General features: G+C 47.8%; 1 protein-coding gene across 8 annotated transcripts in view; it reads left to right on the forward strand.

The window, feature by feature from the left end:
• Nucleotides 1-23300, forward strand: part of dlg2 (discs, large homolog 2 (Drosophila)) — an 891501-nt gene that overhangs the window by 116050 nt on the left and 752151 nt on the right. Inside the window, exon 1 of one of the 8 annotated variants that reach the window (XM_048533253.2) lies at nucleotides 6002-7242. The exons of the other annotated variants lie outside the window; for them this stretch is intronic. Within the exon in view, the coding sequence (XP_048389210.1) occupies nucleotides 7153-7242 (90 nt within the window). The 5' untranslated portion in view covers nucleotides 6002-7152. Of the gene's footprint in view, nucleotides 1-6001; nucleotides 7243-23300 lie in introns of those variants that run through there. 8 annotated transcript variants of the gene reach the window in all.

A 23300-nucleotide genomic window follows, 5' to 3' on the forward strand; every position in this document is an offset into this window, starting at 1 on the left:
CTTGCTTTGGACCTGTGGTTTGGAAGCTTCTGTTGGCTCAAAATTCCTGAGTACAGAATTTGGCTGTGTAGCACAGGTGGTTTTGGGGTGACATGTACCAATTTAGTAGCAAAATTGTGTCCATGACATTTCTTGAACAGCTTGTGCCAACTACCGTCTTGATGAGGGGTGAGCGTGGAAATAAACTTGCAGAGTGGTTAGTTTGTGATGTCAGCCAGAATTTAACATTGATTTGACACCAGCATTGTTATTTTGGACTTTGGTGCTCAAGAAAATGTATGTAGCTGATCATGCATTCAAAAGCATGGAAGCGTTCCCATCACTGCTGTTTAAAGGATTCATCAATAACGTGCATGCTAATCATTTTCTCAGGCTTTATTTGAGTTTGTGGAAGTATAAAGGTATTGAAAGAATTTATTCCAGTTGGTGAAGAGTTTTGGTGGTGTTGCACACGAAAGGGGCATTCGTGCTACTGCAAGGACTGTGAGCACATCACATGTTCCCAGTCCTGAGTGGCATAGAATAAGTCTGCCTTTGGCTGTAGCAGGAGAGGTAGATCGTGTAGAGAACCAAGAGTAGAGAAGCTGCTTGCACATACAGGAGGAGGAGGGAGGAAGAGGAGAAGCAGAGGGCTTGCCATAGATAGCATCATCCAAGAGCATTTTCATGCATCACCTAAGCCTGAATGAATTTAACTTAGACCTGTGATTCACAGAGAAAATCTTCAGCGTTCTAACACCTCTTGAAGTCAAATCCCCAGCCCCAGAGGCGTGCAAAGATGACTCTGCCAATGGCAGTGATGATGGCCCTTGCCACCTAATACGTTGAAATGATTCAGGCTGAAACTGGTGACAAAGATTACATATTTTAGCTTACCCTCTATGCGGCATCATAAAGGTGATTGAGGCACTTTTGTCAGCCAAGGGCACTTCATTGTGTTATCACTGAACAGAAAGAAATAGGTGGAATCTAGGTATAAATTTGCCAGGTTAGTGGACTTCCCCATGGTACTATTGACTGCGGACATGTAGCTTGCAGGCACTGTATCTCATTACTGGGAAGTGACAGCTGCAAAATTTACTGCTTGTTCTGCTGTTGTGTGACCGTATCCAACAACAATGCTGGTTAATGCCCTTTACCCTGGCAGCAGTCATGGCATGTTCATCCTGCACCAGTTGGCTGTTCCAGTATTTTTTTAGCCATGTATCTGATGAGAAGTTGGGCACTTGATGCCCAGAACATCTGGTCTGCCCTAGGCTGATTGCTACCTATCAACAACCTTCCAGGGCTCACATTCCAGTCTGGCTGTTGTGCAGACCAGCCCTTGCCACCGTATAATAACATGTCACTTCAAATATACACACATGTCCATCATGTCCAATGTCTCGTCGTTGGCACTTCAAAGTTAACCACCTGGATCTGAGCTGAATTTTGGGATTGTGGCCCTTTTGAAAAATCTAGGCATGGGGTCAGATAACTACTTCTGTGGCCAAGCTGTCAGTTTTTAATGGGTGTCTTAAGGGAGGAAAATGAGATGGAGAAATGGAGTGCTGTAGGAAGACAATTCAAGAGCTTAGAATAAAGGCAACTGAAGGTCGAACATTTAAAATCGAAATGCCCAGGTGTTCTGAACAGGATGCATGCAAGCATGTTGATGAGTTTTGGGACTAGCACAAGTTACAGAGAAAGCCAAGGTTGATGCCTTAAGAGATTTGAAGCAGTGAAAAATGGGATTCATGTAGTGCTAGTCATCAGGATCCATGCTCTAAAGGGAACCTAGACTCAGGAAGCAACTACTACAGCTACCACCACTTTCATCTTGTGTCTGTTAATATATTGTAAGAAGAAAGCTGTAAGGTGGAGTAGAAAGAATGAGGCTGCAAGGTGGAAAAAATGAAGCTGAAAAGTGAAAGAATCATTTAACAAAAGGAACACACAACTAACTTACACCCGGAAATTCTTTGCAAAAACATGTGGAATCTATAGGTTAAGGCTGCATTTGTTCAAAAGCTATTATGGGGGGGAAATGTAGTAGTGCTATTACAGCAATCTTTGTGTCAGTTGTTAAATTTAACTGTGAATTGAGATCTGAGATACAATAAAGGGGTAGTAATTTTTTGGTTTAAAATATTCCAGCTGTAGGATTGAATGAGGAAAAAGTTCTTCACTCAATGGATAGTGAAACTATGGAATTTTTTTTTTTAAACCATAGAAGGCTGTGGAGGCCAAATCATTGAATCTCTTCAACAAAGAAGCAGATACATTTTTAGTTATTAAATTCATTAAGTATAGGGGAAAACCAAAATATGGCATTGAGATTGAAGAGTAGCCATTATTGTATTGAACGGTGAGGAAGGTTTAAATGACCAAATAACCTATTCTTGCTACTAGTCTCTGTTTTTCCATGTTTCTATGACTGACCATGGCTCATCCCCTAACTGACTTGGATGAATAACCTCAACTAATTTCTCTGCAACTCACTAACTAGCGTACCACGATTCCATTGAATGGTTGCACTGGCCCTGTACGATTGACAGTGGCATACTTCCTGGACCCTTGTGATACAGTCCCCCTGACCTTAGATGCTTTGAGCAGCCAAGTAACTGTGTTCAAGACCCTGGACTGTGATTGGATACTGTGCTTGACTTACTGTGCTGTTTTCCTCATAGTCCCCCTTGACTTGTCTGAGGACTGCTCCCCTTAAACTTAGAAATGGCAATTTTGTTAAAGCACATGCAGTTTTTTTGTCAGATTGAGGTTGGTGTGACATTAATGTTTGACATAAGGCAATATGAGAAGATTTGTAGCTCAGGTTGAGGCTCTGGATGTGAGTTTGCTCACTGAGCTGGAAGGTTAGTTTTCAGACGTTTCGTCACCATTCTAGGTAACATCATCAGTGAGCCTCCGACGAAGCGCTGGTGTTATGTCCCGCTTTCTATTTATCTGGTTAGGCTTCCTTGGGTTGGTGATGTCATTTCCTGCATTGGTGATGTCATTTCCTCTTTTTTTTCTCAGGGGATGGTAGATTGGCTCCAAATCAATGTGTTTGTTGATGGAGTTCCGGTTGGAACGTATACAGCGTATTCAAAAAGAATGGGTACCCTATGAACATAGTCCGCTGATTCCTCAGCATTAAACCCAAACAAACAGACAAAACGGGCTCAGAAACCATAACCACTCTCCCCTACATCAAAGACATTTCCGAAATGACTGCCAGACTACTCTGACCTCTTGGCATCAGGGTAGCCCACAAACCCACCAACACACTAAAACAGCAGCTAATGAACTTAAAATACCCTATACAGACAACAAACAAAACGAACGTCATCTACAAAATACCTTGCAAGAACTGCGACAAACACTGCATTGGACAAACTTGCAGAAAGCTAGCCACCAGGATACATGAACATCAACTAGCCACAAAACGACATGACCCACTGTCACTCGTATCCTTACATACAGATAAGGAAGGACACCACTTTGACTGGGACAACACAACCATCCTAGGACAAGCCAAACACAGACACGCACAAGAATTCCTAGAAGCATGGCATTCCAACCAGAACTCCATCAACAAATACATTGATTTGGAGCCAATCTACCATCCCCTGAGAAAAAGAACAGGAAATGACATCACCAACGCAGGAAATGACATCACCAACCCAAGGAAACCTAACCAGATAAATAGAAAGCGGGACATAACACCAGCGCTTCGTCGGAGGCTCACTGATGATGTTATCTAGAATGGTGACGAAATGTCTGAAAACTAACCTTCCAGCTCAGCGAGCAAACTCCCACCCATAAGGCAATATATCCATCCTCTTGTCTGACGCTGACAACCATGACAAGTTACCTAGCTTTATGTCAGTGTTAAAAATCATGCACATGTACTGTGTACATTTAAACTTGGGCTGTGGGCTGTGTGAGAAATGGCCAGGCAAGGCAGAGATAATGTGAGCATGAAAGATGCAAAGTGAGATAGTTTCAAGAGAGCAATTGAGGAGCCCTGAGATGCTATCTGTTCTGAATCCAACAAACACATTCTTCTCTCTAAGCAAATGGTCCTTTTGACAGCATAACAACAATAGACGCTGGTGCACTCCAAAATATAGTATTGTAAGTGGGTTGCGGAATTCTGGGACATGTTATCTCACCTGTTACGCCATTACTCTTTGAGTTTTTTTCAACTGCTGTTCTTTAAGTAGTTCAGAGAGGCCTAGAGCCGGAATACAATTTGTCTTTGAGGTACAGGCTGGCTTAAATCTCCAGGGCCCAATGAAATTTGTCACAGGTTGTTGTCTGAGACAAGGGAGGAAATAGCAGGGGTTCTGGCAATAACTTTTGATTTATGTCTTGCCACAGGAGAGGTGCCAGAGAACTGGAGGACAGCCAATGTGGTATCATTATTCAAAAAGGAGGGGATAAATCAGGAAATTACAGGATAGTCAGCCTAACCTCCATGGTAGGGAAGTAATTGTAAGGAACAGAAATAATGTGCACTTGGAGGGGCAGGGATTAATCAAGAACAGTTGGCATGGTTAAATTAAGGGAGCTATGTTTGACCAAGTTGATTGAATTTGTCAAAGTGACCAGGGAGTCTACTTGGAGATTAACAAAGATTTTGATATAGTCCTGCATGTGAGATTGATACTGAAGATAAGAACCCATGGGATCCAAGGAAATTTGGCAAATCGGATCCAGAATTGGCTGAGTGAGAGGTTACAGACAACGATATTGAGGGGTGTTTTTGGTGAGTGGAAGCCCCTGCCTGTTGGGATTTCACAGGAATCAGAGTTGAGGCCAAAGCGTGGGTTCAACTCTTGCACTGGCTGAGGTTACCATGAAAGACTCTCCTTTTCAACCTTTTTCTTCACCTAGGCTTGGTGACCCTCTGGTTAAACCACCACCAGTCATCCCTGTGTAATAGGAGAACATCCTATGGCCCAGAAGGTCGATGGCAACTTTACTTTTTTATAGAAATGATTTAGACTAGCATGTAGGAGGGTAAATCGCTAAGTTCATAGATGATATAAAAATTGGTGGGATGGTTGATAGTGAGGAGGATGGCTTTAAAATTCAGGAGGATCTAGCGGGCTGGCCAGATGGGCTGATCAGTGGCAAATGGAATTCAGTTCTGATGAGTGAAGTGATGCACTTGGGACAGGACAAATAGCCAAGCAAATACATTTTAAGACCCTGGAAAAAACTGAGGATCAGACAGACCTTGGTGCGTTTGTAGATAAAGGTCACGAAAGTAAATGGAATTCCTGTGTTTATTAGCTGAAGCATAGCTTTTAAGAGCAGGGAGGTATGATGGAACTGTGTAAAATATGGATTAGGCCACAGCTAGAGTACTGTAGGCAGCCCTGGAATTCATATTACAGGAGGAATGTGATTCCACTGAGAGGGTGCAGAGTAGATTTACCAAAATATTGTTTGCAACGGAGAGTTTTAGTTATGAAGAGTGATTGTGTATATAGACTGGGATTGTTTTGCTGGGAGCAAAGGAAACTGGGAGGTTGCGATTGTGATGTATAATATTATGAGGGGCATAGATAAGGTAGGCAGGGAAGGAACATTTTCCCCTTAGTGGAGAAATCAATGACTGAATATAGATTTAAGGTGAGGTGCGGGAGGTTTAGAGGAGATGTGAAGAAAATATTTTTCAACCAGAAGGTGGTGGGAAGCTGGACCTTACTGCCTGTAAGGATGGTAGAGTCAGAAACCCTCAAATTTAAGTATTTAGATTTACACTTGTGATGCTGGGCATACATGCTATTAGCCAAGTTCTGGGAAGTGGGGTTAGAATAGATTGGTAACAAAGTGTGAAGCTGGATGAACACAGCAGGCCAGGCAGCATCTCAGGAGCACAAAAGCTGACGTTGTGGGCCGAGACCCTTCGATGAAGGGTCTCGGCCCACAACGTCAGCTTTTGTGCTCCTGAGATGCTGCCTGGCCTGCTGTGTTCATCCAGCTTCACACTTTGTTATCTTGGATTCTCCAGCATCTGCAGTTCCCATTATTTTAGAATAGATTAGTGCTCACTTATGACCAGTACAAACTCGATGGGGCCGAAGGTTCTTTTTCTTTTCTCTATGGTTGTACGACACAATGACAGCAATTTGCATTAATCGATTACCCCTAATGTGGTGTAAGGTCCCGAGACATTTTACCAGTGTATTGATAAACAAACATTTTTCCATGAATTACAAAGAAAAAATGTTGTCGGAAAACCAAAAGCTTGGCCACAATAGCAGTATTTTAAGTAGTAGATTAGAGGTAGAGAGGCAGAGAGGTTTAGGAAAGCAGCTCCAGGGCTTGAGTCTGGCTCGCTGAAATCATAGTTGCCAGTGATATGATGAGAGAAATTAGGAATACTTAAAATGACCATAATTGAAGGAACACAAAATTCTTGAAGAGATGGAGAAGGTTGCAGAGGTATGTTCATTGCCATGGAGGGATTTGAACACAAGGTTGAGTGCTTAACTTTGAGGCAATTCTGAACAGAGTCAGTGTAAAACATTAAGCGCAGGAGTGACTTGGTTTGGATGAGGAAATGGACAACACATTTTCCAAGTCCAAACTGTGTCTTTCTGACAAGACTGTATTAGCCAAGTGGCTAAATATTTTTGGCTGTAGTTCAGTTTTTCCACACTCACAGAATTGAATTGCTTTTTGAGCAAAGTAAAATCAAAATCAACATGTATATTATTTACCTTAATGACAGTTATATTTAATTTGAAAACTGAAGCTAACATGATGTGATTTGCTATATGATCCCTTTAAATGCAGACCATTTAACAGTTAATTTGTTGCAGAATTTTTTTGGGAAAATCTCCACCTTGTTTTTAAACCAGTATGTTATCAGTGGGAGCATACACTCTTCCCTTCTGTTGTATTACGATAGATCAACTGTCTTCATTGCCACAGTAACTGGAAAGCAAGGATATTTAAGGATATTCTTCTGCAGCAGTACTGGAATTGTCAATTGTATTTTCATGTCATTTATCGATTTCAGTGCGTGGAATTTATTTGTAAAATAATGCTTTTTTTCTTTTGATTACTAAAATCACAATCAATGCAGTATCAAATGCACATAGAAGACAGAGGCATCTCTACCTTGCTGAAGCTCCTGTTTTTGGTCTTTACTATATGTACCAGGAAGCTAGTCACTGTTCCATATGCTCTTTGCCTACTGCAATGTTTTTTGCATGTTACTGCGCAGTGAGAACCAAGGTTAAGGTAAGGACTAGATTAAGGCTATTGTGCAGTTGGAGTCATGTAAACAAGCTGGAAACCATCAGTGTCTGTCTTTCAGTTTATTAAAAGCAGGAGTTTACAGTTGCTAGATGAACAGGTGGTGCAACTCAGTTGGTTCTGACCATTTGTGCTTCTGTATTTATTAATCAGTTTTTCACAGTTGTACTAGCTTCATCGTACAGGTCCTTTTTAACTGTTTTGTTACCTTGCTGTTGTGTATTTTTCAGCTGTTTGAACAGCACTGATGAACAAAATATCAGTCTGAAATAAAACAGGGTAGGCCAGAGCTGATAGCTAACATGGTTTATGCCGGGAGATAGCATGAATATCTGAGAATTTTGTTCGACTTTTAAACACATTTTTATTTTTCTTTGTTTTATAGAATTTGTGAAATGAGTTGATAAGATTCTAGATCTTGTAGCTAAAATTAATTGCACAGCAATGTATGTGAATCAAAATGAGCTACTGCTAAGATTATTAATTTATGAATTAATAAAAGTGATGCTTAGCTGTGTCACCTATTCTGGGGCTTATGATGTATTGGCGTCAGAGCTTTGATTTAACATTCATGGAATTGGGTTTACCAATTAATTATTTCTGGAACTTCAGTCTAAGTTGTAGGTTTGCCAATTTAGTTGAAGATGATTGCTCTGCTGTAAATTCTGTTGACGCTCCAAATGTTTGGGGGAAGTAGCAGGCCTGACGTTTGGACAGATTACATAATGTAGACATGATGAGGCATTTAGCTTCATAGAAACACAATGTTTGTGTATATTATGATTAAAAATGCCACTATTATTATGGAAAAAAGATTAAGTTGAATCAATGTATATTAAATTTAGCTCTTTCTAATTGATACTTCAGTAACTCAATTTTGTTTCTGACTTGTCAGAATTGTTTCCATGAGTACCAGTCAGCACTGTAGTTTAGCTACTAGTAAATTTATAAGAATGGTGTATTAGGACATCCTTGACTGTTTGTTTATTTTTAAATGTAATATTATTGCAGAAGGTTTGCTGAAATGGTATTGAAAATTATTCTGGAGTTAATCTGTTTTATAAATGTGGCAATTTTATTGACCTGTAGTCACTATAAATAACTGAAATCATATTTTCCAATTTGCCAAAGCTCCTCCTCTTCATTGTCATGGAAACAATCTATCTTATTTGCATGGTGCATTCAACTGTGTACATGCAACTGTGACTGTATGTGCAAAACATATGCAGGATTCAGTTGTTTTTCACCATATATAAAATTTTAAAAATGTAATTGGCAATTTAAGTTCTGAAGGACATTGAGAACACGAGACAAGTTCCTGTCAAAACTAAAGTCTATTTGTTTTCTTTTGGAGCGTACTTAAGAATTATGGACTTAGTGTTTTGTCAATTGTAATAGTTCTTTAAATGTCACCAAAGTAAATTCAACATGTTTGAAACATAAGAATTTATGAACAATATCGCAGCGACGTATTTGAACTATACATTTTACACATTCAAGCAATAGATAACAAATGGAATTTTTTACATGGTATGGGAAGTTGATGGCCTAATGATATTATCACTGGACTGTTAATCCAGAGACCCAGATAATGTTCTGGGGACCTGGGTACCTGGGTTCAAATACCACCATAGTAGATGGTGGAATTTGAATTCACTAAAATATCTGGAATTAAGAATCTGATGATGACTAAGAACCCATTGTCGATTGTTGATAAAACTCATCTGGTTCACAAATGTCTTTTAGGGAGGAAAACTGCCATCCTTTACCATCCTTACCTGGTCTGGCCTACATGTAACTCTGGACCCACAGCAATGTGGTTGACTCTGAACTGCCCTTTGGGTAAACAGGGATGAGCAATAAATGCTGCCTAGCCAGCAATGCCCTCATCCCATTTTTGAATTTAAAAAAAACTATCAGATTTTGTGTGTCATTTAGCTATGTACTATTACTGTGATAAGCTGTTGTAAATTCTGGGAGCATTCAAAGGTGGAAAGACTAGCCCATTAACTAAACATTGGGGCCCAAATTAAGATGTTTGTACATACATTAAAACAGATAATATGAAGAAAATATAGCGCAAAAGAACCACCCAAGTCACTATATAAAAACAGGAGTCAAAATTCCACAGCTTGTCAATAAAAGAAAATAATGCAGGGTAGGTGATTGGCCATGCTAAATTGCCCTTTGTGCCCAGGGATGTCTAGGTTAGGTGGGTTAATCATGGGAAATCAGGGGTAGGGGAATGGGTCTGGGTGGGATGCTCTTCGGAGGGGTGGTGTGGACTTATTGGGTCGAATGGCCTGTTCCCACGCTGTAGCGATTCTATGATTCTAATGATTAATAAAAATATTTGATGAAAGGTTGGCCCATTTAAATGTATGCTCTTTGCAAGGATTGATCTCTTTATGCACAAGTTATTTCCTAGAAATGTTTGTGTATAACTGACCATATAACAGTTGCCTCTTGCATCTTTGTGGTTTGAACAGAAATAGAGATTTCATCACAGAGTCAGAAAAATGAAAATACATTGAAAACTCGGGAACTGATGTAAAAGGACACCCAGGTCTCATTATATCCTCCCTTTTCCAATCTACATCCTTATTCAAGACTATTCATAAATGGTACTGAAAGAGTCTGTAATATCACTACAGTTGCTATTAGTACTGAAAGAGTCCAGATACAGAAAGGAGAAAGAAAATTATTTTTGGAACTTACTGCACACATTTGAAAAAGATTGAGGCATTGGGGATCAACTTCCATCCGTCAATAATAAGCCACAGTAAAGCATTGCTGGCAGTCAAGTATCATGTTAGTCTTTTCAAGGAAATAGAGACTATATTTAATCACATTTTGAACAAAAGAATGTACATTTTAATCCAACTATTTTCTTGTTTCATGTAGACTGGATTGATGGCATTTCTAAAAAATCAAATGATCAGGAAGCTTTGATATGCAACATAAAAGAGAAGACTCATAAAATACTTCATGCTGAGATGCAGAGATAAGTTGACATAGGGATCCCAAAGATTGGTGATTGGGAATTTAATTAAGTGCCATCCAAGCTGTAGATTTCCATTCCTAAATCTGCTGATAGAAACATAGAACAATGGAACAGGGATAATCCATTTGACCCTTCGAGCCTGCTCTGCCATTTGGTATGATCATGGTTGAATGTCCAAGTCAATACCACGATCTCGTTTCTCCCCATAACTTTTGAACCCTTTAGTTCTAAGAACTATATCTAATTTCTTCTTGAAAGCATTCATTGTTTTGTCCTCGGCTGCTTTCTTTGGTAGAGAATTCCACAGGCTCACCACTGTCTCTGGTTGAATAAATTTCTCCTCCTGTCTGTCCTAATTGGTATACACTGTTTTGTTGGACTGCTTCTGGATTTCTTGATCATTGGGACTATACTTCCCATGTTTACCCTGTCTAGTCATCTTAGAATTTTGCTGATTTCTATGAAATTCCCCTCATTTTTCAAAAGTCTAGTGAATATAGCTGTCCTGATACAGTCTATACTTCTGTCCTGCTATCTGAGCAATCAGTCTCGTAAGCTTTACCACTCCCTCCACAGTCAGAACATTCTTCCTTAGCTATTCCAGGTGGTCTCACCAAAGCCCTGTAAAATGCACCATGACATTCCTGCTCCTATACTCTCCTGTTCTTAGTATGAAGATTAATATGCAGTTTGCTGTTTTCACCACCTGCTGCATGTTTACTTACAGCAACTGATGTACAAGGACACCCAGACCTTGTTGTATCCTCCCTTTTCCAATCGAACACCGTTCAGATCATAATCTGGTTTCCTGTTTTTGCTGCCACATTGGATAATCTCATATTCATCTATATTAAACTTCATCTGCCATGCATTTTCCTATTCACTGAACTTGCTGCAATCACACTGAGGCATGTCTCACAACTCCGCTTCCTACCCGCTTTGTGTCATCTGCAAACGTGGAGATTTTAGTTAGTTCCGTCATAGAGATCATTAATATGCACTGTGAATAGCTACATTCCAACAACTGATCCCTCTGAATACCTGAATAGCCACTAAAATAAAACAAAGAACTGCGGATGCTGTAAATCTGAGGTAAAAGCAAAACTTTCTGGAGACATGCAGCAGGTCTGGCAGCATTTAGGGAGAAAAAGCAAAGTTAATGCCTCAGGCCCAGTGACTCTCCTTAAATTGATTATAGCTAGAAAATATATTACAGGCATGTATGCTGAACTTGGGGGTGAAGGTAGGGTGTTGAGGAAAGCTGGAGGGGATGCAGTTTGCTGTTAAAGGAGTAAGCAATGGATGGAGATGGAGCCCAGGGGAGAGAAAGACAGTTAAGCAGATAAATGGATGGATACTGGTAAGCTGGGGAGAGAGAAAAGCTGACTATTTGGATGATAAATAGGTGAAAATGGGATAGCTGTGCTGAAAGTAGCCATGTAAAGGACCTGGTAGAAGTTGTTCAGGCCCAAAAATGATTGAACTCTATGTTGTGCCCTGAAGGCAGTAGGGTCCCAAAGCTGAAAATTAGATGCTGTTCTCCCAGTTTGCATGGAGTCTTGCTGGAACGCTGCAGCAGACCTGAGACAAAAATGTTGGCCAGGGAGCATGATAGTCTTTTAACACTTGAACAGAAGAGCATTCCCTAACCATATCTGATTGCATAAAAAAAAGCTGAGTTATGAATGAGGCAAAACACAATGTTGAGGTTAAGATGCTCTCTGCAAAACATTCTTTCATTCATACAAGTTGAAATGTTTAAATTGGGCTCATAATTAATTATAGATTAACTTGTTGAAATTGAGATTAAAAATAATGTTTCCATGAATGCATGCAACACACTGGTAATGCACTTAATAATGTTTATATCAGATCTGTAGAATTCAAATAGACATGTAACAAGTTTGAGAAATCAATTTGGCAGATTTGAATGAGGGTTTGAAACAGAACTCTCAAACTCAACGTTCATGCACTGGTCAAAATTGTTTGTCTTGTCACTAGCTCTGTCAAATTTTATGCTTTGCTACTATATTTCTCACTTTAAAAAATATAACCTCAATACCTACCGAGTGAGTTTTGAGAAGATTTGTAGCTCAGGTTGAGGTTCTGGATGTAAGTTTGCTCACTGAGCTGGAAGGTTTGGTTTCAGGCGTTTCATCACCGTTTTTTTTATTTGAAAAAATATACTTTATTCATAGAATGTACAAAACAAAATTTATACGCCTATCCAGTCATGCAAGTTGCTCTGGGTTACCCAGGGGGTACGTACACCAACTAAAGGCAACAACAAAACGAAGTAAAAAAAAACAAAGCAAAGAAAATTACCCCAGCAGTTGTCTCCCTGCACAGTACCCGTTGGCCCCCTGACCAGTTGGGGAAGGCGCCAGCTGGGCCCAGTTACCAGATAGGGCACTTTTTTGCTATTCTGGACGAGGGGTTTCATATGTTGGTCTTTCCCCACTGCTCCTTGGTGGCGGCTGCCCTAAGCTTTAGTGCGTCCCTCAGCACGTAGTCCTGGACCTCGGAGTGCAGCAGTCTGCAACACTTGGTCGGGGTCAGTTCTTTCAGCTGGCAGACCACCAAGTTGCGGGCAGACCAAAGCGCGTCTTTCACCGCATTGATGGTCCTCCCAGGTGCAGTTGATGTTGGTCTCGGTGTGCGTCCCGGGAAACAGCCAGTTGAGCACGGAGTCCCGTGTCACGGAGCTGCTCGGGACGAACCTCGACAAATACCACTGCATCCCCCTCCAGACCTGCGCATAGGCACACTCCAGAAGGAGGTGATCGACAGCCTCGTTCCCCCCCCCGCAGCCGCCTCGAGGGCAGCGTGCGGTGGCGCAGAGATTCCGGGCATGCATAAAGGACCTCACTGGCAGAGCCCCTCTCACCGCCACCAAGCAATGTCCTTGTGCTTGTTTGAAAGTACTGGCGATGAGGCATTCTGCCAAACGACTTTGGCAATCTGCGTGGGGAACCACACAACGGGATCCACCCTCTCCTTTTCCCGAAGGGTCTTGAGGATACGACGTGCTGACCACTGCCTGATGGCCTTTTGGTCAAAGGTGTTTCCCTTCAAAAATTTCTCCACGAAGGACAGGTGGTACGGGACGGTCCAACTACTCGGAGTGTTCCGCGGCAACGAGGCCAGGCCCATCCTTCGCAACACCGGGGACAGGTAGAACCTCAGTAAGTAGTGACACTTGGTGTTTTCATACTGAAGATCTACGCACAGCTTGATGCAGCCGCACTCAAAGGTAGCCATCAGGGCGAGGGTGGCGTTCGTTGCGCCCTTTCCCCCATTTTCCAGGTCTTTGTACATGGTGTCCCTGTGGACTCGGTCCATCCTCGACCCCCAAATGAAGTGGAAGATGGCCCGGGTGACCGCAGCGGCGCAGGTCCAGGGAATAGGCCAGGCCTCCGCCACATACAACAGTACCGAAAGCCCCTCGCACCTGACAACCAGGTTCTTAGCTGCGATGGAGGGGGACTGGAACGTCCACCTGCCCAGTTTCTGCTTCAGTTTGGCGATACGCTCCTCCCAAGTCTTAGTGCACGCCCCAGCTCCACCGAACCAAACACCCAGCACCTTCAGGTAGTCTGTGCTGACGGTGAAGGGGATGAAGGAGCTGTCGTCCCAGTTTCTGAAGAACATGGCCTCGCTCTTACCCCTGATAATAAAGTGTGGAGCGGGATGAACACAGCAGGCCAAGCAGCATCTCAGGAGTGCAAAAGCTAACGTTTCGGGCCTCGACCCTTCAGAGAGGGGGAATGGGGTGAGGGTTCTGGAATAAATAGGGAGAGAGGGGGAGGTGGACCGAAGGTGGAGAGGAGAGTATAGGTAGGGAGGGGATAGGTCAGTCCAGGGAAGACAGACAGGTCAAGGAGGTGGGATGAGGTTAGTAGGTAGGAAATGGAGGTGCAGCTTGGGGTGGGAGGAAGGGATGGGTGAGAGGAAGAACAGGTTAGGGAGGCAGAGACAAGCTAGGCTGGTTTTGGGATGCAGTGGGTGGAGGGGAGAACTGCTGGTTTTTGGATGCGGTGGGGGAAGGGGAGATTTTGAAGGTGAAGTTCACATTGATATCATTGGGCTGCAGTGCTCCCAAGCCGAATATGAGTTGCTGTTCCTGCAACCTTCGGGTGGTATCATTGTGGCACTGCAGGAGGCCCATGATGGACATGTCATCTAGAGAATGGGAGGGGGAGTGGAAATGGTTTGCGACTGGGAGGTGCAGTTGTTTATTGCGAACTGAGCGGAAGTGTTCTGCAAAGCGGTCCCCAAGCCTCTGCTTGGTTTCCCCAATATAGAGGAAGCCACACCGGGTACAATGGATACAGTATACCACATGCGCCGATGTGCAGGTGAACCTCTGCTTAATATGGAAAGTCATCTTGGGGCCTGGGATAGGGGTGAGGGAGGAGGTGTGGGGGCAGTGTAGCACTTCCTGCGGTTGCAGGGGAAGGTGCCGGGTGTGGTGGGGTTGGAGGGCAGTGTGGAGCGAACAAGGGAGTCACGGAGAGAGTGGTCTCTCCGGAAAGCAGACAAGGGTGGGGATGGAAAAATGTCTTGGGTGGTGGGGTCGGATTGTAGATGGCGGAAGTGTTGGAGGATGATGCGTTGTATCTGGAGGTTGGTGGGCTGGTGTGTGAGAACGAGTGGGATTGTCTTTGGGCGGTTGTGGCCGGGGTGGGGTGTGAGGGATGTGGAGCGGAAAATGCGGGAGACGTGGTCAAGGGTGTTCTCGACCACTGTGGGGGGAAAGTTGCGGTCCTTGAAGAACTTGGACATCTGGGATGTGCGGGAATGGAATGCCTCATCGTGGGAGCAGGTGCGGTGGAGGCGGAGGAATTGGGAATAGGGGATGGAATTTTTGCTCTTACCCCGATTGACTTTGGAACCCGAGGCCAGTTCAAACTGGCCGCACATATCCAACAGCCGACTCACCAACTGACGATCGGTGCAGAAGACGGCATCATCGTCCACGTACAGGGAGGTTTTGACCTGAAGGCCTTTGCTGCCTGGGATAGTCACGCCCTTCAGGCTCACGTCCTTCCTGATGGATGCGGCGAAGGGCTCCACATAGCACACGAACAAGGCAGGAGAGCGCGGGCAGCCCTGCCTGACTCCAGATCTGACGCGAAAACTGTCCGATTCCCACCCGTTGATCGAGACTGCGCTAACGATGTTGGTGTAGAGCAGCCGGATCCAATTGCGGATGCCCTCCCCGAACCCCAATTTGGAGAGGAAGTCCCTCATGTAAGCATAAGAGAGCCTGTCGAAGGCCTTCTCCTGGCCCAGGCTGACAATGCAGGTGTCCACCCGCCTGTCCAGCACGTAGGCGATCTTATCCCTGATGAGCGCAAGGCTCTCAGCGATCTTCCTGCCCGGCACAGCACAGGTTTGGTCAGGGTGAATCACCGACTCCAGGACAGACCTGACCCGGTTGGCTATGACCTTGGCCAGGATTTTGTAGTCCACGTTCAATAGTGAAATGGGACGCCAATTCTTAATTTCTTCCCTCCCCCCCTTACTCTTGTAAATGAGGGTGATGATGCCCTTCCTCATGGACTTGCACATTTCCCCTGCCCGAAGTGCACTATCGTACACCTCCAGCAGGTCCTGGCTGACCAGGTCCAAGAGAGCGGAATACAGCTCGACCGGTAAGCCGTCGCTCCCGGGAGTCTTATTCCGCTCCAAGGACTTGAGGGCTGTGGGCAGCTCGTCCAGGGATATCAGCCAGTCAAGCCACTCCCTCGTGCCGTCATCTAAGTCCTCCGTGATAGACGACAGGAACGACTTGGAGGCTGTGCTGTCCGTGGGCTTTGTCGTACAGTCCGGCATAGAAGGATCTGCTGATCCTCAAAATGTCGGGCCAAGACGATGTCACCGAGCCGTCGTCCTCCTTCAGCCGGCTAAGCACAGAACTCTCTTTGCACACCTTCTGAAAGAAGAAACGTGAGCACATCTCGTCCTGCTCCACGGAGCGGACCCTGGACGGGAAGATTATCCTGGAGGCCTCCACGGCGAAGAGCGAGGCTTGCTGGCCCCTGACCTTGTAGAGGTCATCCGTGACATTGACCCCTATCAACTGCAGAAGGAGCAGGTTCTGCACCCTTTTCTGGAGTCGCGACAGCTTTCCCCGCCTCTCTCTCTCCTTCCGAACACCCTTGAGGACAAAGAACCTCTTGATGTTTTCCTTCACCAGTCGCCCGGAGACTCAGAGGAGTTTCACGGTTCTCCAACCAGCGTACTCCGTCTTAAGCCCCTCGATGTTCTTTGGGGTCAACAGAGTCGTGTTGAGCTTCCACGTCCCCTTGCCGGCCGGCTGGTCGTCTTGTTAGTGACAGTCGGCCAGCAGGAGGCAGTGGTCAGAGAAGAACACTGGCTCGACGCCGGTGGACCTGACCGAGAACGCCCGTGACACAAACAGGAAGTCTATCCTTGAGCAAATAGACCTGTCTGGCCGCGGCCAGATGTATCTCCGCTGTGCTCTCTTGGCAGGGTGGCTGAAGACGTCGAGCAGCTTGGCGTCCTTCACCGTGCCCATCAGGAATCTGGACGTGACGTCCAGTTGACTCCCCTTTCTCCTCCCCCCCCCCCCCCCCCCCACCCCCCCCCCCCCAACCCGCTGTCTCCACACCGGATTTTCCATCTGCATCAATGATGCAGTTGAAGTCTCCACCTAGGATGACTGGCCTGGATGTAGCCAGCAGGGGTGGAAGCCATTGCAGGACAGCCAACCGCTCACTCCGTACCGCTGGGGCGTACCCATTAATCAGCCTCAGGGGAGCGTTCCTGTAGGTGACATCAGCCACTAGGAGGTGCCCCCCCCCCGACCACCTCCACAACTGGAGAGATGGTGAAGTTGCGCCCCCGCAGCAGAATAGCCAGGCCTGAGGAGCAACAGTCGTGACTCCCCGACCAGATTGAAGGCCCACAGGTCCAGGCGCCAGATCATTTCCCGTACCTGCTGAGGTGCGTTATCCCGCACTCCTGCAGAAACAGGAGGTCCACCTTGACGGTGGTCAGGTGGGCCAATGTGGACACACATCTTGCGGTGGACTTGACGCTGCGCAGATTAATGCTCGCAACCCGTACCCCGATTGTGGGCAGTGACTGCAGTACCCTCTCCAAGTCCAAGGTCCAGCCCCTCCATCTGTCCCTTCATGCCCATGCCCGGGCTAACTGCTGGACGCTGTCCAGGCTCAGGAAACCGTCCGTGCTGCCTTCCGGGTGGCATCCCCCTGTCGGTGGAACGGAGGCCAAGAGGGCTGAGTAGTCTGGCAGTCATTTCCGAGATGTCTTTGTAGGGGACAGTGGTATGGTTTCTGGGCATGTTTTGTCTGTTGTTTGGGTTTGTTGCTGAGAAATCGGTGGACTGTGTGTTCATTGGGTACCCGTTCTATTTGAATATTTCAAAGACATCTTGGAAATGACTGCCAGACTACTCAGCCCTCTTGGCATCATGGTAGCCCACAAACCCACCAACACACTAAAACAGCAGCTAATGAACTTAAAATACACTATACAGACAACAAGCGAAACCAACGTCATTTATAAAATACTTTGCAAGAACAGTGACAAACACTACATTGGACAAACAGGCAGAAAGCTAGCGACCAGAATACATGAATGTCAACTAGCCACAAAAGGACATGACCCACTATCACTAGTATCCTTATACACAGATGAGGAAGGACACCACTTCGATTGTGACAACACATTCATCCTCAGACAAGCCAAACAGAGAGACACACAAGAATTCCTAGAAGCATGGCATTCCAACAGAATTCCATGAACAAACACATTGCTTTGGAGCCCATCTACCACCCGCTGAGAAAAAGAAAGGAAATGACATCACCAATGCAGGAAATGACATCCACACCGGAAATGACATCACCAACCCAAGGAAACCTAAACACATAAATAGAAGCGGGAAATAACACCAGTGCTTCACCAGAGGCTCACTGTTGATGTTACCTAGAACGGTGACAAAACATCTGGGAGCAAACCTTCCAGCTCAGTGAACCAGCTTACATCCGGAACAAAATAAAGACTCACTCTTTTGTGGACCGAGAGGAGGAGAGTGCTGTGTTGGAGGTGGAAGGAAGACGTCGGGTTGGCTATGCACCCTTGCAACTGGTGGATCTTAATTCTGGCTTCGGACTAACACTGGTTCAGGGGAGCAGCCAACCTGCAACGATGGCTGCGGCAAGTGCTCGTGCCCCAGGTCCGGGTGTTTGGAACACCATCCGTGTTTCCGTGAAGAAGATGGATGAAGGTGCACCTGTGGACCGCACCTTCTTCGTGAAGAGGGTCCTGTTGGACTGTTGTGGATTCGCTGCTGCGGACATTTACTGCCTGCAGGATTTCCCCAGAGGCGGTTATTACGATGTAACCTTCAGGAGTTCCAAGATTTGCGAGCGCTTCCTGGAGTTTTTCAAGGAGAAAGGAGGTGAGGGCCCCCTCTCTGTGTTGACCGCTGTCCCACTGTTCGTGATGACAGAGCGCAGAGGAGCCGTACGGTGACTATAAACATGTACAACCCGCATGTGCCAGCAGTTGATGTCCTGACCTTCATTGGAAGGTACGTGAAGGTGGAAGGGGACCTAACTGACATCATGGACCCCTTTGACATCTGGACTAGTAAGAGGCAGGTCAAGGTGCTGCTGAGGATGGGCGCGGACGGGAACATTGTACACCCACTGTCCACCTTCGCGATCGGCGGGAGCAAGGGCTACCTGACCTACGCAGGGCAACCTAAAGTCTGCCATGCCTGTGGTAGGTCAGGTCACGTGGCAGCCGACTGCAAAGTCACCATCTGCAGGAACTGCATGGAGGAGGGACACCTCGCAAAGGATTGCCCACAAGAAAAAAGCTGCAACCTTTGCGGGGAAGAGGGCCACCTCTATAGGGCGTGCCCGTGGCGGGGGACCACCTACGCCCAGGTCGCCGGCAGGGGCAATGCGGGGTCAGCCCCCCCTGGAGGAGAGGAAGGCACCAGGGCCCTGCAAGGACCCCACTAATGTGCAGGAGGGCCCAGGCCCGCAGGATGAGCCCGAGGCCAGCAAAGCACCCCTGCAGGCTTCGCTCCCCCCCGCGATCCCCCACCCCCCACCTCCCTCCCTGCACCCCCCCCCCCCCCCCCCCCCCCCCCCACCGGGCCACCGACAACCCGGAGTTGATGGAGGGGGCGACAGGCGACCTAGGGGAGTGGACGACGGTCCGGAAAGCGAGGAGGAAGGCGTGTCGGCGGGCCCAGGAACAGCAACCATCAGGCGGGAAGAGGCAGCTACAGGGTGGGGCTATAAGAGCTCCTCTGACGAGGGAGGATCGAAGGGGGCCTGCCCAAAGCAGAAGCTAAAGATCTCAAGGGAGAAGGAAAGCAGCACCCCGCTTCTAGGTGATGGGAGGCGTCCTGAGGCTCCGTCCGACACCCCAGTCACGTGCTGCTGGGGCCCTGGCCCCCCCCCCCCCCCCCCCAGAACTTCCAGGCGGGAAGGAGGAAACGGCGCGTCCCCAGCCTGACCCAGAGCCGGACTTCCCTGCCTCCGTACCCCTGACGGGGGGATGGCACCTGGAAGTCAGCACGGACGGTTTCCTGAGCCTGGAGAGCGTCCAGCAGTTAGCCCGGGCAATGGGCATGAAGGACAGATGGAAGGGCTGGACCTTGGACTTGGGGAGGGTACTGCGGTCACTGCCCACAATCGAGGTACGAGTTGCGAGCATTAATGTGCGCAGCGTCAAGTCCACCACAAGATTGGTGTCCACGTTGGCCCACCTGACCACCGTCAAGGCGGACCTCCTGTTTCTGCAGGAGTGCAGGATAATGCACCTCAGCAGGTACGGGAAATGGTCCGGTCCCTGGACCTGTGGGCCTTCGATCTGGTCGGGGGGTAATGACTGTCGCTGCTCAGGCCTGGCTATTCTGCTGCGGGGGCGCAACTTCACCATCTCTCTAGTTGTGGAGATGGTCGGGGGGGGGCGCCTCCTAGTGGCTAACGTCACCTACAGGAACGCTCCCCTGAGGCTGATCAACGTGTACGCCCCAGCGGTATGGAGTGAGCGGTTGGCTGTCCTGCAGTGGCTTCCACCCCTGCTGGCTACATCCAGGCCGGTCATCCTAGGTGGAGACTTCAACTGCATCATTGATGCAGATGGAAGATCCGGCGTGGAGACAGTGGGTGGGTTGGTGGGGGGGGGGAGTCAACTGGACGTCACGTCCAGATTCCTGATGGGCACGGTGAAGGACGCCAAGCTGCTCGACTTCTTCAGCCACCCTGCCAAGGGAGCACAGCGGAGATACACCTGGTCACGGCCGGACGGGTCTAATCGCTCAAGGATAGACTTCCTGTTTGTGTCACGGACGTTCTCGGTCAGGTCCACCGGCGTCGAGCCAGTGTTCTTCTCTGACCACTGCCTCCTGCTGGCCAACTGTCACTTACAGGACGACCAGCCGGCCGGCAAGGGGACGTGGAAGCTCAACACGACTCTGTTGACCCCAGAGAACATCGAGGAGCTTAAGAGGGAGTACGCTGGTTGGAGAACCGTGAAACTCCTCTTTGAGTCTCCGGGCGACTGGTGGGAGACGGTGAAGGAAAACATCAAGAGGTTCTTTGTCCTCAAGGGTGTTCGGAAGGTGAGAGAGAGGCGGGGAAAGCTGTCGCGACTCCAGAAAAGGGTGCAGAACCTGCTCCTTCTGCAGTTGATGGGGGTCGATGTCACAATGATCTCCACAAGGTCAGGGGCCAGCAAGCCGTGCTCTTCGCCGTGGAGGCCTCCAGGATAATCTTCCCGTCCAGGGTCCGCTCCGTGGAGCAGGACGAGATGTGCTCGCGTTCCTTCTTTCAGAAGGTGCGCAAAGAGAGCTCTGTGCTTAGCCGGCTGAAGGAGGACGACGGCTCGCTGATGTCGTCTCGGCCCGACGTTTTGAGGATCAGCAGATCCTTCTATGCCGGACTGTACGACACGAAGCCCACGGACAGCACGGCCTCCGAGTTCTCCCTGTCGTCTATCACGGATGTCTTAGATGACGGCACGTGGGAGTGGCTGGACCGGCCGATATCCCTGGACGAGCTGCCCACAGCCCTCAAGTCCTTGGAGCGGAATAAGACTCCCGGGAGCGACGGCTTACCGGTCGAGCTGTATTCCGCTCTCTTGGACCTGGTCAGCCAGGACCTGCTGGAGGTGTACGATAGTGCGCTTCGGGCAGGGGAAATGTGCAAGTCCATGAGGAAGGGCATCATCACCCTCATTTACAAGAGTAAGGGGGAGAGGGAAGAAATTAAGAATTGGCGTCCCATTTCACTATTGAACGTGGACTACATAATCCTGGCCAAGGTCATAGCCAACCGGGTCAGGTCTGTCCTGGAGTCGGTGATTCACCCTGACCAAACCTGTGCTGTGCCTGGCAGGAAGATCGCTGAGAGCCTTGCGCACATCAGGGATAAGATCGCCTACGTGCTGGACAGGCGGGTGGACACCTGTCTTGTTTAGCCTGGACCAGGAGAAGGCCTTCGACAGGGTCTCTCATGCTTACATGAGGGACTTCCTCTCCAAATTGGGGTTCGGGGAGGGCATCCGCAATTGGATCCGGCTGCTCTACACCAACATCGTTAGCGCAGTCTCGATCAACGGGTGGGAATCGGACAGTTTTCCCGTCAGATCTGGAGTCAGGCAGGGCTGCCTTGTTCGTGTGCTATGTGGAGCCCTTCGCCGCATCCGTCAGGAAGGACGTGAGCCTGAAGGGCGTGACTATCCCAGGCAGTGGAGGCCTTCAGGTCAAGTCCTCCCTGTACATGGACGATGTGGCCATCTTCTGCACTGATCGTCGGTCGGTGAGTCGGCTGTTGGACATCTGCGGCCAGTTTGAACTGGCCTCGGGTTCCAAAGTCAATAGGGGTAAGAGCGAGGTCATGTTCTTCGTGAACTGGGACGACTGCTCCTTCATCCCCTTCACCGTCAGCACAGACTACCTGAAGGTGCTGGGTGTTTGGTTCGGTGGAGCTGGGGCGTGCACTAAGACTTGGGAGGAGCGTATCACCAAACTGAAGCAGAAACTGGGCAGGTGGATGCTCCGTTCCCTCTCCATCCAGGGTAAGAACCTGGTTGTCAGGTGCGAGGGGCTTTCGGTACTGTTGTATGTGGCGGAGGCCTGGCCTATTCCTGGACCTGCGCCGCTGCGGTCACCCGGGCCATCTTCCACTTCATTTGGGGTCGAGGATGGACTGGATCCGCAGGGACACCATGGACAAAGACCTGGAAAATGGGGAAAAGGGCGTACCGAACACCACCCTTGCCCTGATGGCTACCTTTGAGTGCGGCTGCATCAAGCTGTGCGTAGATCCTCAGAAAACAAACACCAAGTGTCACTACGTACTGAGGTTTTGCCTGTCCCCAGTGTTGCGAAGGATGGGCCTGGACTCGTTGCCGCAGAACGCTCCGAGTAGTTGGACCGTCCTGTACCACCTGTCCTTTGTGGAGAAATTTTTGAAAGGAAAGACCTTTGACCACAAGGCTGTCAGGTAGTGGTCAGCACGTAGTATCCTCGAGACCCTTCGGGAAAAGGAGAGGGGATCCCGTCTTGTGGTTCCCCAAAGTCGTTTGGCAGAATGCCTCATCGCCAGAACTTTCAAAGAAGCACAAGGACATTGCTTGGCTGGCGGTGAGAGGGACTCTGCCAGTGAGATCCTTTATTCATGCCCGGAATCTCTGCGCCACTGCATGCTGCCCTCGAGGCGGCTGCGGGGGGGACAAGACTGTCGATCACCTCCTTCTGGAGTGTGCCTATGCGCAGGAGGTCTGGAGGGGAATGCAGTGGTATTTGTCGAGGTTCGTCCCGAGCAGCTCCGTGACGCGGGACTCCATGTGCTTTGGGCTGTTTCCGGGGACGCGCACCGAGACCAACATCAACTGCACCTGGAGGACCATCAATGCGGTGAAAGACGCTCTTTGGTCTGCCAGCTGAAAGAACTGACCCCGACCGATTGTTGCAGACTGGTGCACTCCAAGGTCCAGGACTACGTACTGAGCACTAAAGCTT

Source organism: Stegostoma tigrinum, chromosome 6 (genome assembly GCF_030684315.1).
Source record: "Stegostoma tigrinum isolate sSteTig4 chromosome 6, sSteTig4.hap1, whole genome shotgun sequence".
Lineage (NCBI taxonomy): Eukaryota > Metazoa > Chordata > Chondrichthyes > Orectolobiformes > Stegostomatidae > Stegostoma > Stegostoma tigrinum.